The 12,614-nt window shown below is 41.4% G+C and overlaps 1 protein-coding gene across 1 annotated transcript; it reads right to left on the bottom strand.

The window, feature by feature from the left end:
* Positions 1 to 1,075: 1,075 nt before the first annotated feature.
* On the bottom strand, positions 1,076 to 12,204 carry rab33a (RAB33A, member RAS oncogene family). Its single transcript, XM_076739228.1, has 5 exons — positions 11,775 to 12,204; positions 9,834 to 10,391; positions 4,981 to 5,121; positions 3,435 to 3,515; positions 1,076 to 3,336 (listed from the first exon to the last, which is right to left on the bottom strand). Exons 2-5 carry the CDS (start codon positions 10,221 to 10,223, stop codon positions 3,112 to 3,114), a joined length of 837 nt encoding a protein of 278 aa, XP_076595343.1. The 5' UTR covers positions 10,224 to 10,391; positions 11,775 to 12,204; the 3' UTR covers positions 1,076 to 3,111.
* Between the last annotated feature and the right edge of the window lie 410 nt (positions 12,205 to 12,614).

The raw sequence follows: 12,614 nt of genomic DNA, 5'->3' as shown, positions 1-12,614 counted from the left end.
TTCTCAATTTATCTATCGAGTAAACACTTGGTGTATAAAATAGTGAAAAAGAATCGAACAGTGAAAAATTCTGATCACAAATGTGATGTTTTTTTCCAACCAACCACCAAAACATAGTCACTTAATTGTCATGTGAGACAAAGAAAACCAGCAAATATTCCCTTATGAGAAGCCTGAACCAGATGAATTTTTGGCATTTTTGCTTGAAAAATCACTTGAACGATTAACTTTTAAAATAAAATGAATTGATTGATGAATCATTTCATTCCTAGTACCCGGTACAATTCATCAAGAGCTTGTGCCCTGATGTCTCAAGGACTCATTCATACTCATGTACTGTACTGACTTTGCATGGCATTTCATTAATTCCACTAAAAGACACCTTTTTCTTTTTTTTTTTCTTTGTTTTTTTTTTACTATTGTGACTTTTTGCAGTTAAAAAAATACCAGACTAAATTTCAAAATGTCAAGGCATCCCTTTAAGAGCAAACATGGGTTATTAAAAAAGTCAGATCAACTGAAAAAAGAGAGCAAAGTATTCTAACAAATTAAACATGTAAGTGTATGTACAGGGAAAGGGAAGGGAAGCACACACACACTGTACATTTGGATTCTTAACTTCCAGACCTGCATAAAACACATACTGGTTATGATTTTCAATGTCTGAAAAAGAAAACTGATTCATACCTGTCATGATAAATGCTAATAACAAGGTTCATACCTTCCTTTTTCTTTTTCAATCATTTGAAACCAAGTCAAAATGTTATTTTATTCAGATCTGGCGAGTTCATGAAGGAAATGCAGGCACAACATGTTTTTCTTCTTATTAGGCTGGTCCAGTCGTCACACATGTATTACAGCGACTAAGTTAGCCAGGTTACGCTAACCTAAAGGTAAACCATAGATACTTGTTAACAGATGATAGTTGTAGCGAGTCCCCTTCCTCTCATGTATTACAACCCTGAAGAGAATAAGTGGTTTAGAAAATGGATGACTGGATGTTATCCCAGCCTTTGTTGAACCGGCTCTGGGTTGCATGTCACAGATCTGCCCATACATACAGCTCTCCCTGGTATTTTACAATTGTATTCACCTAACGGCTGCTTGATCCCGCTGCTACTGACGGAGGGAGTACAGATGAGGAGAATTCCTGAATCAAAATCACAAAAACCTGATACAGCACAGACAATAGCTCTAAGGACTTCACTTGGATGAGCACAGTGTTTAAATTGCTCAACGGGATGAATTAATTGGGTCATCAGACTGTCAGCTTGGAGGAAACACTGGTCTAAAATGCTCACTGATCTGATTTTTTTTCCTTTTTTTTTTTTTTTTACATATGCCATCCAAATATATTTATATCCTAGCTCAAGTGGGCTACAATGTTAAAACAGGGTAAGATATGGTGAGTGTGCTGCTATATTAATTTGAATGAGTCACAGTGAGACTTGTGGATTGATGCCTTATTACAAAGACTTCATAGCTCCAACACTGAGTTATGTACAGTGTGTTCTTCTACCCACAACCCATCTGGGAGCTTTCTCAACGTAAAGCACACTGCATCTGTCTGTACGGTAAATAATGAATATGGCTTTCTACAGTTTTTCATGCAGCCTGTGTCATCCATGGCTCAGATACTCCTGGACTCTTTCCTTTATACACAACAGGCTTAACTCAACCACCCATACATCCAGGCTCAGGCTGTGTAGCAGTATCAATATATCCATTATGTATGCAGGGGTCACAGTTTTCTATTATCTTCCCTGCCCTCTCTGAGACTGGAGGCAGTGATACAGATGTGGAGAGCACACCATCTAAGACAGAGAGAAGGCCTTTACCAGTATAGAATAGCTGTGGCTGCCTGGCTATCTCGAAGTCACGTACGGCGCTGACTGGATGTTTCGGCATTTGTATACAAAGGGAAAGCTGGATAAGCCACTTTGCCAGAAGCTAAGCGTGAAGGGGATATGTTTACATCAGGGTTAGATGAGAAAAAGGAGCCTTGCCTCCTTCATAGGAGGGTGACTTTCTCCTGCATAAGGGTAAGAGGATCTAAGAGCCTCTGAATCGATATGTGACATGCTGCCTGACGACCTCTGCATGGTCTGTTTTCAGGAAACCTTGCTGTTAAGGTCTTCCTGCACAGGTCCTTTGAGCTTGCCTGGACTTTTTGCCCCCTATTTTATCCACATTATCCTCTAATCTTTCCCATGCATTTGTGGTCTCACAGTGATTTCAAGTCAACTGTTCTACTTGTGAAGGATTGACCTAAATAGACATCAGGTACATTCTGGTATAAATCTGAGACAAAAGAGTTGGCATTTCCACTTAAGAGGCTGCCGGAGTGTTTGGTTGGTTTTACACACCAAGATCATCTGGAGTGGTTAAAATACTCGAAACCTGACTGGTTTCGTCAAACTAAGACAGAGGCAGCTTTTTAAGGCAGTAGATATAGGTTGGAAAATGCTGCTTGATGTGGATGAAAATTTAAGACTTGTAATATGTCACCTCAGAATGTTGCTCTTACTAATGGCTGTGATAAACACCAAACCAGGGCAGGTTCAGGAAATGACAGCCCTGCATTAAGACTGTTTGTTGTGGATCCTGTGTTAACAGTGCTGTGTCTGCCTGTGCACTGGTCACACTGAAATATGTTTACTCAGGTTCTGTCTACGTTTGAATAAGTGGAGGAATTTCTACACTATACTGCAGTCTAAAAGGCAACATCGTCTAATTTCGGAATTGTTAATAAATGCGTCACTCCCCTATCCCTTTTTCCCCTTTTCTCTCTATCTTCACCACCCTCTCTCCTGCCACTCCTCATACTCAAGAACAAGAATATTGATGATGTTTCAGTCCCTTGCATGAGCGTTTCCTCCCTATTCTCCTCTTCCCTGGAACATAATTCTCTCAGCTTCAGCCTCAACACCCAATCCTCCTGTAAACCAGAAAAGTTGCACTTAATTTAAAAGACTCTAGTTCTAGCCTCACTCTCCCACCACCCCTCTCCTCCTGTTCCTTGACATGCACAGCTACTCGTCTCTCTTCCCCTCCATTATGCCTCCACTCTTCTCTCTTCCCCTCCATTATGCCTCCCACTCCTCCTTTTCCTCAACAAGGACAACTGCTCTTTGTTTCAGTCTCTTGTGTGAGTCGGACTCTTCCATCCTCCCTCTCCACGTCTCTGTAGAGCAGAGATTTCTGGGCCTTCAGACGGCAGGCCAGCGACATGAAGATAGAGTCGACGTTCTGACTCTCCCTCGGGTCCTTGGCCGATGTCTCAAACAGCAGCATGTTGTGGGCATCTGCGAACTTCAGCGCCATGTTGGAGGGCACCTGGGAAAGCACAGAGCTTTGGTTGCAAACCCTGATTCAAGCTAGGAAACTAAATAAAGTATTACAATGTGTTGTGGTCCTTGCTTGAGTACACTCACCTGTATTTGGTCCACAAGGTCACACTTGTTTCCCACCAGGACTCGGGGTACTGACGCTGAGACCCGATGACCATTACACTCCTGGAACACAACACAATCTAACTTTATAAACTCTATAAACTATGGCCATGTTCACATGATATGTGACCATAAATATGAGCAGCTGGGAGGACGCCAGTCTCTTAGCTGTAATTACAAGGAATTTATGACAGCCACAATAGGTCCCACTTGGTGAGAACTGTTGGTGCCAAAATGGCTGTATAGCTGCCGTTCCCAACAGCTCAGTATAAGTAAAATCCAATACTAACACTCACATAATTGATTGAGCCAATTGAAAAGTAGCTATAAAGTGAAACTGCACTGTGTGTTTATATCTGCGCTGCACACAATTAAATATCTAGCATGATCAAAAAAAACCCCCCAAGAAGTGGGGGTATTTATCCCAAGGTTAAGGTCATGAAGCTCTGCAAATCATAAAAAATCCCATTCTCTACTTTCAGCTAACAGGGCATTAATTTAGCATTAGTCGCACATAATTTTGTCTACAACTAGTTATATTACCTCTGCAACCAATACAACACACATTTGTGCTATATGCACCACAGACTGAGCTGTGCATGCTGAAGGGACAGTCGTGACACCAAACATGTGAGAGGTCATGTGTGTATGCATTCTGGAGTCAACACCATAGATAGAAAAATCTTGAATAAAGGTGAGACCATTTGCTTTAAACATAGCTGCCTTGCAGTTTTGTTACCTCATTGGCTGTTGTCTGACAATGATTTAGCCTCTGGGGGCAGTGATTTCTGGGCTTCTAGTATAGCCAGCGGACATCGAGGTAATGGACAGCTGTGCCCAGACTTCCTCTTCCGTGCTTCAGTCATTGTTTACAGCCCAAACACTAATATTATGACTCATAATGCAAGTTGTCCTACCATTATTACAATAGACTATTTTCTCTTTTTCTCTTCAGACATATTGACCTGTCGTAGCAGGAAAAGCACAGGTTTAACTAATAACATTAACGATGACTCACGTCCACTGAAGCGTCCCAGGAAGCCACAGTAAGCCACATGCACAATACTAGAAGCCTGAACGTGGCAAAACTAAATCAAATGCAACTGTTGAATGTTATTAATTACACCTGCGCATGTAAAAGCTCTACGATTGCTGCAGCTGCTATATTTCACGACAACCACTGGTGTCACTGTGACTTCTGATTGTGATACCACTGCTATTCTACCTATATACTAATTCAACTACTTCCTCCTCTTAAGACAACTAGTAGTCATTTGATTATTACTACTGCTGATGCAACCTGACTATCACAAGGACTAGCAGAGGTTATGGTAGAAATAGTGGAAGTTGTCATAGTAGTAGCAGTATTTTTGCACACATTGGAGAGATTTTTCCTACATACACAACTACACAATGATCATGGTGCTGTGCACATATTCAGTACATGAAGAATGTGCGCTCCTATGACCCTTTCTACACTGACAAAGACAATTTAGTTGTTTTGCAATGTACTGAGCCAGTTACCAACCTCTATCCATGTCTGCAGGTTGCGGAAGGAAGCCATCTTGGTGACATCATACACAAAAACCACTGCGTGGACATTGCGGTAGTAATGTTCCACCATGGATTTACGAAAGCGCTCCTGGCCTGCTGTGTCCCATACCTGCACCTGTGGAGACAGACAAGACAAACCTGTGTTTTAATACAACTGAGGAAAAGTACCTGTCTACATTTACATATATCTGGATGTTGGGGAAATAACAGCAACCAGAGACACAGTATCGAGGCATCCAGGCTTATCATGCATAAAATATTTTATTAATCGTAGTAAATTAGAAACAACTACAAACATGAATCTGTATACAGTGAGTTGTCTAAGCTTATAAAGGCTTACAAGAACCAGAGCATGCCCTGTACCATGTCAACTGGAATGAGTGCTAAGATATTTCTGGCTACAGGGTCTTAAGAGAGCACTGCTCTATTAGCATGATAGGCTTTTCTGCTTAACCATTAACAAAGGCCTCATGCAAGTCCACTCTGTGCAGTATACAGATTTTGATGTATGCCAGGATCAAATGTCATGACACAGGCCCAATTGAACTCAAGCCAAGATAGAACAAGACATTTCTTCTCGCTAAATATTTTGGTGATTGCTTCAAGCACTTTATTCTACAGCTGTCTGGCAAAATAATACAGTTTTTTTATTCCTCAGCCAGCACACCTGAGCATCATATGGAGTTATTCTACAGCACTGTTATTTCTTAATTGCAGCATTTGATGGTTCAGATTTAACCAGGAGGACAGAGAGGAAGTGACCTTCATTTAGTCCCTCTGCAGGGGGGTGGCCCTAACCCTACCCCAACTTAATACTATAACCCTATAGTTCAAACTCTATCTGTAGTCAGGTGTCCCCTAAAATATTTTGTTCCAGAGGTGGATTGGTCTGGGGTTGTGTTTTCAGCAGCACAGATGCTTCTGAATGATCATTCATATATTACAGGGACATTTTTGGAACACCACAGGCAGCAGTGTGTCTCTGTGATCCTCAGGCTGTTCCAATACTACATGTTGCTACTTGTCACTTTGATCATGCAGGTGACACTACTCTATATGGTATACAGCTACAAGATTCACTAGTGTAGAACTGAGCCTTTATTGTATATAGTTTTGAGAATATTACAGATTCAAGATGAAACTGACAGGGCGGAACTGAGAGAAAAAGCTGCTATTACAAATCTGTCTGCTATGTCAGCGCCACAGACAGCATCATGGATTTATGAATACACAGCACAGACAGGCTACTGATATTTCAGAGCCATGGTCGCAGGCCTTGGTTCTCACTTGCATAAAACTCAGTCGGTTAAAAGATCACTGAGTTACGCAGACTAGACTAACACATTCAACTCAGCAAACTCTCAGTCCTGCACGCTCTGCTACTTGGAGATGGAGAGGTAGGTTAACAGGAGGATGCATTTTGGTCATTTTGCTAACTAAGGAGATGGCATCCCCCCTTAAATTGCCTACTGTCCTCTGCACAAGAGAAGCACCGATATTGATTCCACCTAAAAATAAAATTCAGTCCTGTCAGAATGCGGAATACAAGTTATTTATGGCTCCTGCTGGGTCAGATATACTGCACAGTATATTGTGCTCAAATAATCAGCTTGCTCAATGTCTCCATTGCCTGTGTAATCAATAGCAGTATGTATATCAACATGGACGCCTCCCGACACTCAGCCCAAGCCCGCAGAGAAAAAGGACCAGTCAATTATCTGCTATTACCATTTGAAAGGACAAGCCCAGCTGTTTAGTATCAGAGGTTGAATAGTGCGTTTAATGCTGTTCATAATATTAAAGCTTGGTCTTTTTGAACAATGTGTATCCCATAATTGAACAGCAAACTGAGCAAATTGATAAAGCACAAAATAGAGCTCGCAAAAATGACAATAAGGCTTATGCTGTACATGCCTCTCATCAGTGAAGATGTCTCTTCAAACCAATGTCTCACTTGTTTTGAATCCATCTATATTCTGTTATTTAGAACTGTGGCTTAGTAACAAGTTGAAAGAGTGGTTTTCAAAACCAGCCTAAATACCCAGAAATAAGTGGCCAGTGCCAGTCCACAGATATGAAACACTAATGTTGTTCATTTTGTAAGCTATCCTGGCTACATGTCACACAAACCTGGGAATCATTACCCTGATTTTGACACTGTACCCTAACCAGGTTTTCTTTGACAGAGCTGTCTCAGCAAAACCTAAAGCCCCAGTCAGAGATAATGGGCATCACAATATCATGATTCTTCATCAGACTGTAAAAAATAATCCAAAGTGCTCTATAGCACAATCTCGCTTCATAGTAGTCTACACCCCTCTGCTCTGCTATTTTTAGACTCCTGCTGCTTCTTACATTTGTTGTTGCCAATCTGTACGCTACTTGTATTAATCTCCAAGAGGACCACAAAGGAAAAGGAGGCACTTATAACTGGATCTGTGCAGTTAGTTAGTCTGAGGTTTAAGTGAAGTTATATGTTCATCCAGTTAGGCAAACCCTGAGTGAAAGTTTGACTTGTACCGCCATGTAGTTCTTTTATAATCTCTTTAACAGTCCTTCTGCAACAGTGAAGTAGCCTAGTTCTTGCTCCAACAATGAAGGAGTCCACTGTAGAGGCAATGAAATCACCATCTGGAAAGCACACATAAACACAGCTTATCCTAGCTTCCTGTCTCAGCTCTGGATGATCTGGATCTAAAAAATCTGCCTGCTTGTAAACCCTCAGTTCTCACAATAAAACTCCTAATGTTGACCAGTCCAATTATATGACACAAGAGCAAATAAAATCAGTACTTTAAGCATGTGTCTTAGCTCAAATACATTCAGTATTCCACCTTTGATTTTAAGTCTAGCTTGTGTGTTCATCACATCCAACAGCAAGTTTGAACAGAATAACTAGCACTCTGACAACCACCCTAAAACTGTTAAAATTGTCCTGTGGATGGTCTTAAAGGATTCTGCAATCATTGCTGTAGAAAGGGTGTATCCTATATTGGATGCTGATACTTCTTCTGTACAAGTGGAAAACGTGTCCTGATGGTGGCACGACATGAAAAGTCAGGAGGTCACCAAAACATAGGAACCATCCTCTGGGGACCATACATCTACATGAATGACCAGTAGTCATCAGGGCAGTCATCAGGCAGACGAAGCAATACTACCTTCTTTGGTCACATGTAAAACAACAAATTTCCACTAATAGAAAAAATAAAGAGTATTAAGAGGTGGAAGGTGAATGCCTGCACATCCAGCAGCCACAACACCAGAGTTAATTACTTAAATAGACTCACTCTAGATGACAAAATCTTTACTGATTTCCCAATCACCTCATCATCAACATGACCTAGCCAGCTTTGAAGGCAGCAGAGATTGCCTGATTAGTGACATGAATTCAATTTACCTGTGGATCTCACACTGGTGATCATATTGTATGTGTATGGCATGTGTTTCGGTGTGAATTTCGATGATTCATGCATGCTGACCTAATAGCTGTAGTGTACGGTGTGTTTGTGAGTCAGCATTAGGGGGCATCTGGAGGGTGCAGACAGACTGTTCTACTGAGACAGAAAGGGGGGAAGGGAGCCTGCACATGCAGGTGTAAGTGTGATATGGAGGTTGCGCGCACACTTACTGACTAAGTGAGAAGGGGGAAGGTATGTGTGTTACACAGAGTGAGAAATCTCAACAGCAAGCTTCATATTTAGCCACAGGTCAGACAAACCAAAGAGACGTGAGTAAATGTTCATCATATCAACTAAAATGTTAACCAATAGTATTTGTCATGATACTTCAGCTGGCCTGTTATCGTACTGTTGCACTGAAATTGATTTTGTTACATCTGCCAATATGCATTGCTATTGACGATCCTGGAAATCATAAAAATTTAATTCAGTAATTACCAGGACCCCATTACAGCACTATGATCTATGTCTCTACTGCTGGTTGTTGTCCTGTTGTTGGTTTTGCTTGAGTAGAATTTGCTATGACTGACATCACACTGTGATACACTACATTCAAACAGCAGATGGCTGATTGTCTTCATGGGTTCAATATAGGAAATTGTTAGCAAACTGAAACAGTTTAATGTACTATAGTTACTTTGTGACCCTTCCTAATGCAGTAGCTACACCTGCAGGGCTACAGCTAATGGATCAGTTATAACCAGGTAATGCTCTAGCTTTTGCTCTAAAAACTACTAATGAGATTAATTATTTGTCAGTATTGCTGCTGTTTAGTTTGTGTTGATTGACTAATCAATTAACCACTGATCATTTCAGCTCTACCCAGGATTATAGATATTTACTGTTTCAGCAGCCTAAGCTGTTGTCAGGGGCACTAACATTTAAAGCAGTATCTCTGTAAATTGTATTTAATTGCTTTCTGAGGAACAAATGACCAAATACAGGTTGCAGCCTAAAGTTGTCTGTAATTTCACTAACATCAAGAAAACACAAATGACTGAACCATCTATTATCAAAATGTCAAAATAAATTCATTTCTCCAAAGAAATATTTCTGCCCCAAACCCCCTTTTACAATACAAATAAGATTCACAAATGCTTTAGGCTACAAGGACACTCAAAGCCTATGTTGTCAAAAGGTGTTAAATTTCTCCAACATGTAAAAAGTCAGCGTGAAAAACATCCTTAAGGAAAAGTGCAATGTGGTTTTTGTTAAGGTAAAATGAAAGAAAAGGCCCGGTGTGATCCACTGGCAGACTTTGAGCTGCAGCTGATCAACAAAAAGAAAAGAGGAGGAGGAGGAGGAGGAGGAGGAGGAGGGAGTGAGGAAACACCACTAATCAACATCCAGCCCCTCTTGCTTTTACCTTGATAGTCTCTCCTTCAATCTCCACCGCCTTCTCCCTGAAATCCACGCCGATGGTGGCCTCGGTCTTGTCGGGGAAGCTGCCCCCGGTGAAGCGGAAGGTGAGGCAGGTCTTCCCCACGTTGGAGTCCCCGATGACGATGATCTTGAAGATCCGCGTCTGGATGCTCAGCTCCAGGGAGGAGGTGCTCAGATCCACGGAGGATGTGAGGCTCTGGGCGGCATCGTTGCTGCTGCTGGCTCGGCTCCGGCTGACTCTCTGTAAATCCATGGTCGATGTCAGGATGGTGACATTGTCGTCCGCTCGGTTTCTTCGTGCGTTTCCTTTACCGCCTCCTCCTCCGCCGCCGCCCGGTGCTCGGGTCTCCTCCTCCGGGGAATCGTTGGTCATTATACCGGAGGAGGCGATGCGCAAATCGGTGTGCGTGTGTGGAGAGGAGAGGGGGTGGACGGATGGATGGATGAGTGAAGGGAGGGGAGAGGAGAGGAGGAGGGAAGAAGGAGGGGACCAGCGATGCAACAATACAGCCGGTGCTCTCTTTCAGCAGCTGAGTGTGGCCTTAAAGGGAGAAGCATTGTACAACAGGAAAACCACAGTTTATAAAGAATCAGATTTTGTTTTCCTGTTGGAAAAGGTCTGTAGTTAGATGTTGAATAAACAGACAGTTATTGAAACATTACTGAAACAGACACACTGCTGTCTGTAGTGTTCTTCAACATCATTATTTTATTAAGATCTGATGAAAATGATGCCATTAAGAACAATAAATTACCTGTAGTATTATATTATTTTATGATACAATGAGAGAGCCAAGGCAAATGTAATATGAAGTGCCTTAAGATTACTATAAACTCACCAATGACTCTGACAGATATATAAATCTCTGTAGATAAAAATAACACTTTTATATTTCTATCATAAAGCCCCTGAGTTCTTAACAGCTGCAGCAAAGAATCATTTTCTCACCACACTTGTTCGATGATCTCATTTAAACAATCAAATGTTTGTGACTGATGTCGATGAAACCTTTAAAATCACCTGCCAATAGAAGATTCTCTTTCCAGATAACATACTAAATAACTTTTAATCCAAAAACTGCATATCTAGAGAAGACTGGAAGACTGGTAATAAAACTGATGTGATTGTAGCCATCAGTGGGGTTTGAACAGAGAGAGAAAGTGAAAGAGATTTTCTCACACTATCTAGTCATGTGATCTGATCAGCTGGTCATATTGTCACATTCCATAAACCAACAAGGCTGTAATACCAGGGATTGTAATGTCGCTCCATTCTAAGCCTGATTGGATTGTCTGCTCAGGTACACAGAATACCAGAAATCTTTAGCAGGTACAATGTTGACCATGTTCAGCATTTTAGACTAGGACATTAACATTTGCTAATTAGCACTAAGCACAAAGTACAGCTAAGGCTGATCAGAATGTCATTCGTTTTGCAGGTTTTTGGTCATTGACCAAAATATTGGAGATCGCTCCAGTCTATCCAGTAGCTGTCAAGAATGAAAACAAAAATGTCAGCTTCATGATACTCTGTATACCTATAAAGGAAAAGTGCGAGGATCACCAAAGCCATCCAGATTTGTCCTCTGGGGACCATAAATACATGTACAATCATGGCAATCCATCTAAGAGTCAGTTGAGATTTTTCAGTCTGGACTAAAGTTGTTGACCAATGGACTGAAATTTCAATGACTGAAGAACCACCCTGCAGGCATGCCTATCAATACAACTGAAGCATTTCAGCATGATATTTCAGCATATAAACGATATGCTCACAGTTAGATTGAAGTGGTTCAAAATCAGTCCATGCTCATTTTTGATCACAGGTCACAGCTAAAATTGACTTGTGAATCAGACAGCTTTTTCATGCTTGAAAAGCTGTTTTTGTAGAGAACGAGACAGAAAGGAAATCAGTGTCACTCACCGCATGAGCTGGAGCTGGGCAAAGTGCTGTCATGTATCTGAGCTGCTCTGCTTCCATTTTGATGAACAGCAACAGAAAATAAACAAAACATGAAATGCACATACACACACACTTGTGCACACATACAGAATGCACGTGTACACACACACACACACACACACACACACACACTCCCTGTCAGCTGATATTAGACTGAAATGCAGACAGAAATACCAAACACTTGTCCTGTTTTCCCTCTCTAAGTTAATGTGTCTCTTACACACACGCACATACAGTAACACACACATATATACACAGGCACACCACTCACTGTCTTGAACAATCCCTCACACACAGACACGATCTCTTCCTCACAGACATACACACTCTCTCACCAAAAGACACATATAATCTCTTTCTCACACACATACAAGCACACACACACACATACACACACACACACACACACACACACTCACGCTGTGTCGAACAATCCCAACGCTTGTGTCTGACAAAGCTCCCTTCTTCCTCAGTCAAAGGCCTGGTTGTCTGGAAGCAATTCTCAGTGGGACATTCACATTCTGGTGAACACAAACCAACAGTGAAATATAGCATGCATTTACATGTACAGTATCCACACACATTTGGATTCACGCATAACAATGTCGTGGTTTCACGCTTTCATCTGTGGTTGTGGTACCCATTGTTGTGCTTTGACTGCAACTCATCGGAAACATTTTCTTATTCTAATTTGGGATCTCCTTGGCTGACATATGCCCCCTGATAAACTGAGCAGACAGCAGCTGCAAATCAAGCTTTAAGAGGAATTTGATTGGATAGAGATCATGTCTGTCTGTGTTA

This window comes from Chaetodon auriga, chromosome 9 (assembly GCF_051107435.1).
Source record: "Chaetodon auriga isolate fChaAug3 chromosome 9, fChaAug3.hap1, whole genome shotgun sequence".
NCBI classification, from domain to species: domain Eukaryota; kingdom Metazoa; phylum Chordata; class Actinopteri; order Chaetodontiformes; family Chaetodontidae; genus Chaetodon; species Chaetodon auriga.
Note: the sequence above shows the minus strand (reverse complement) of the source record. Positions and strands in the feature narration are given on the sequence as shown.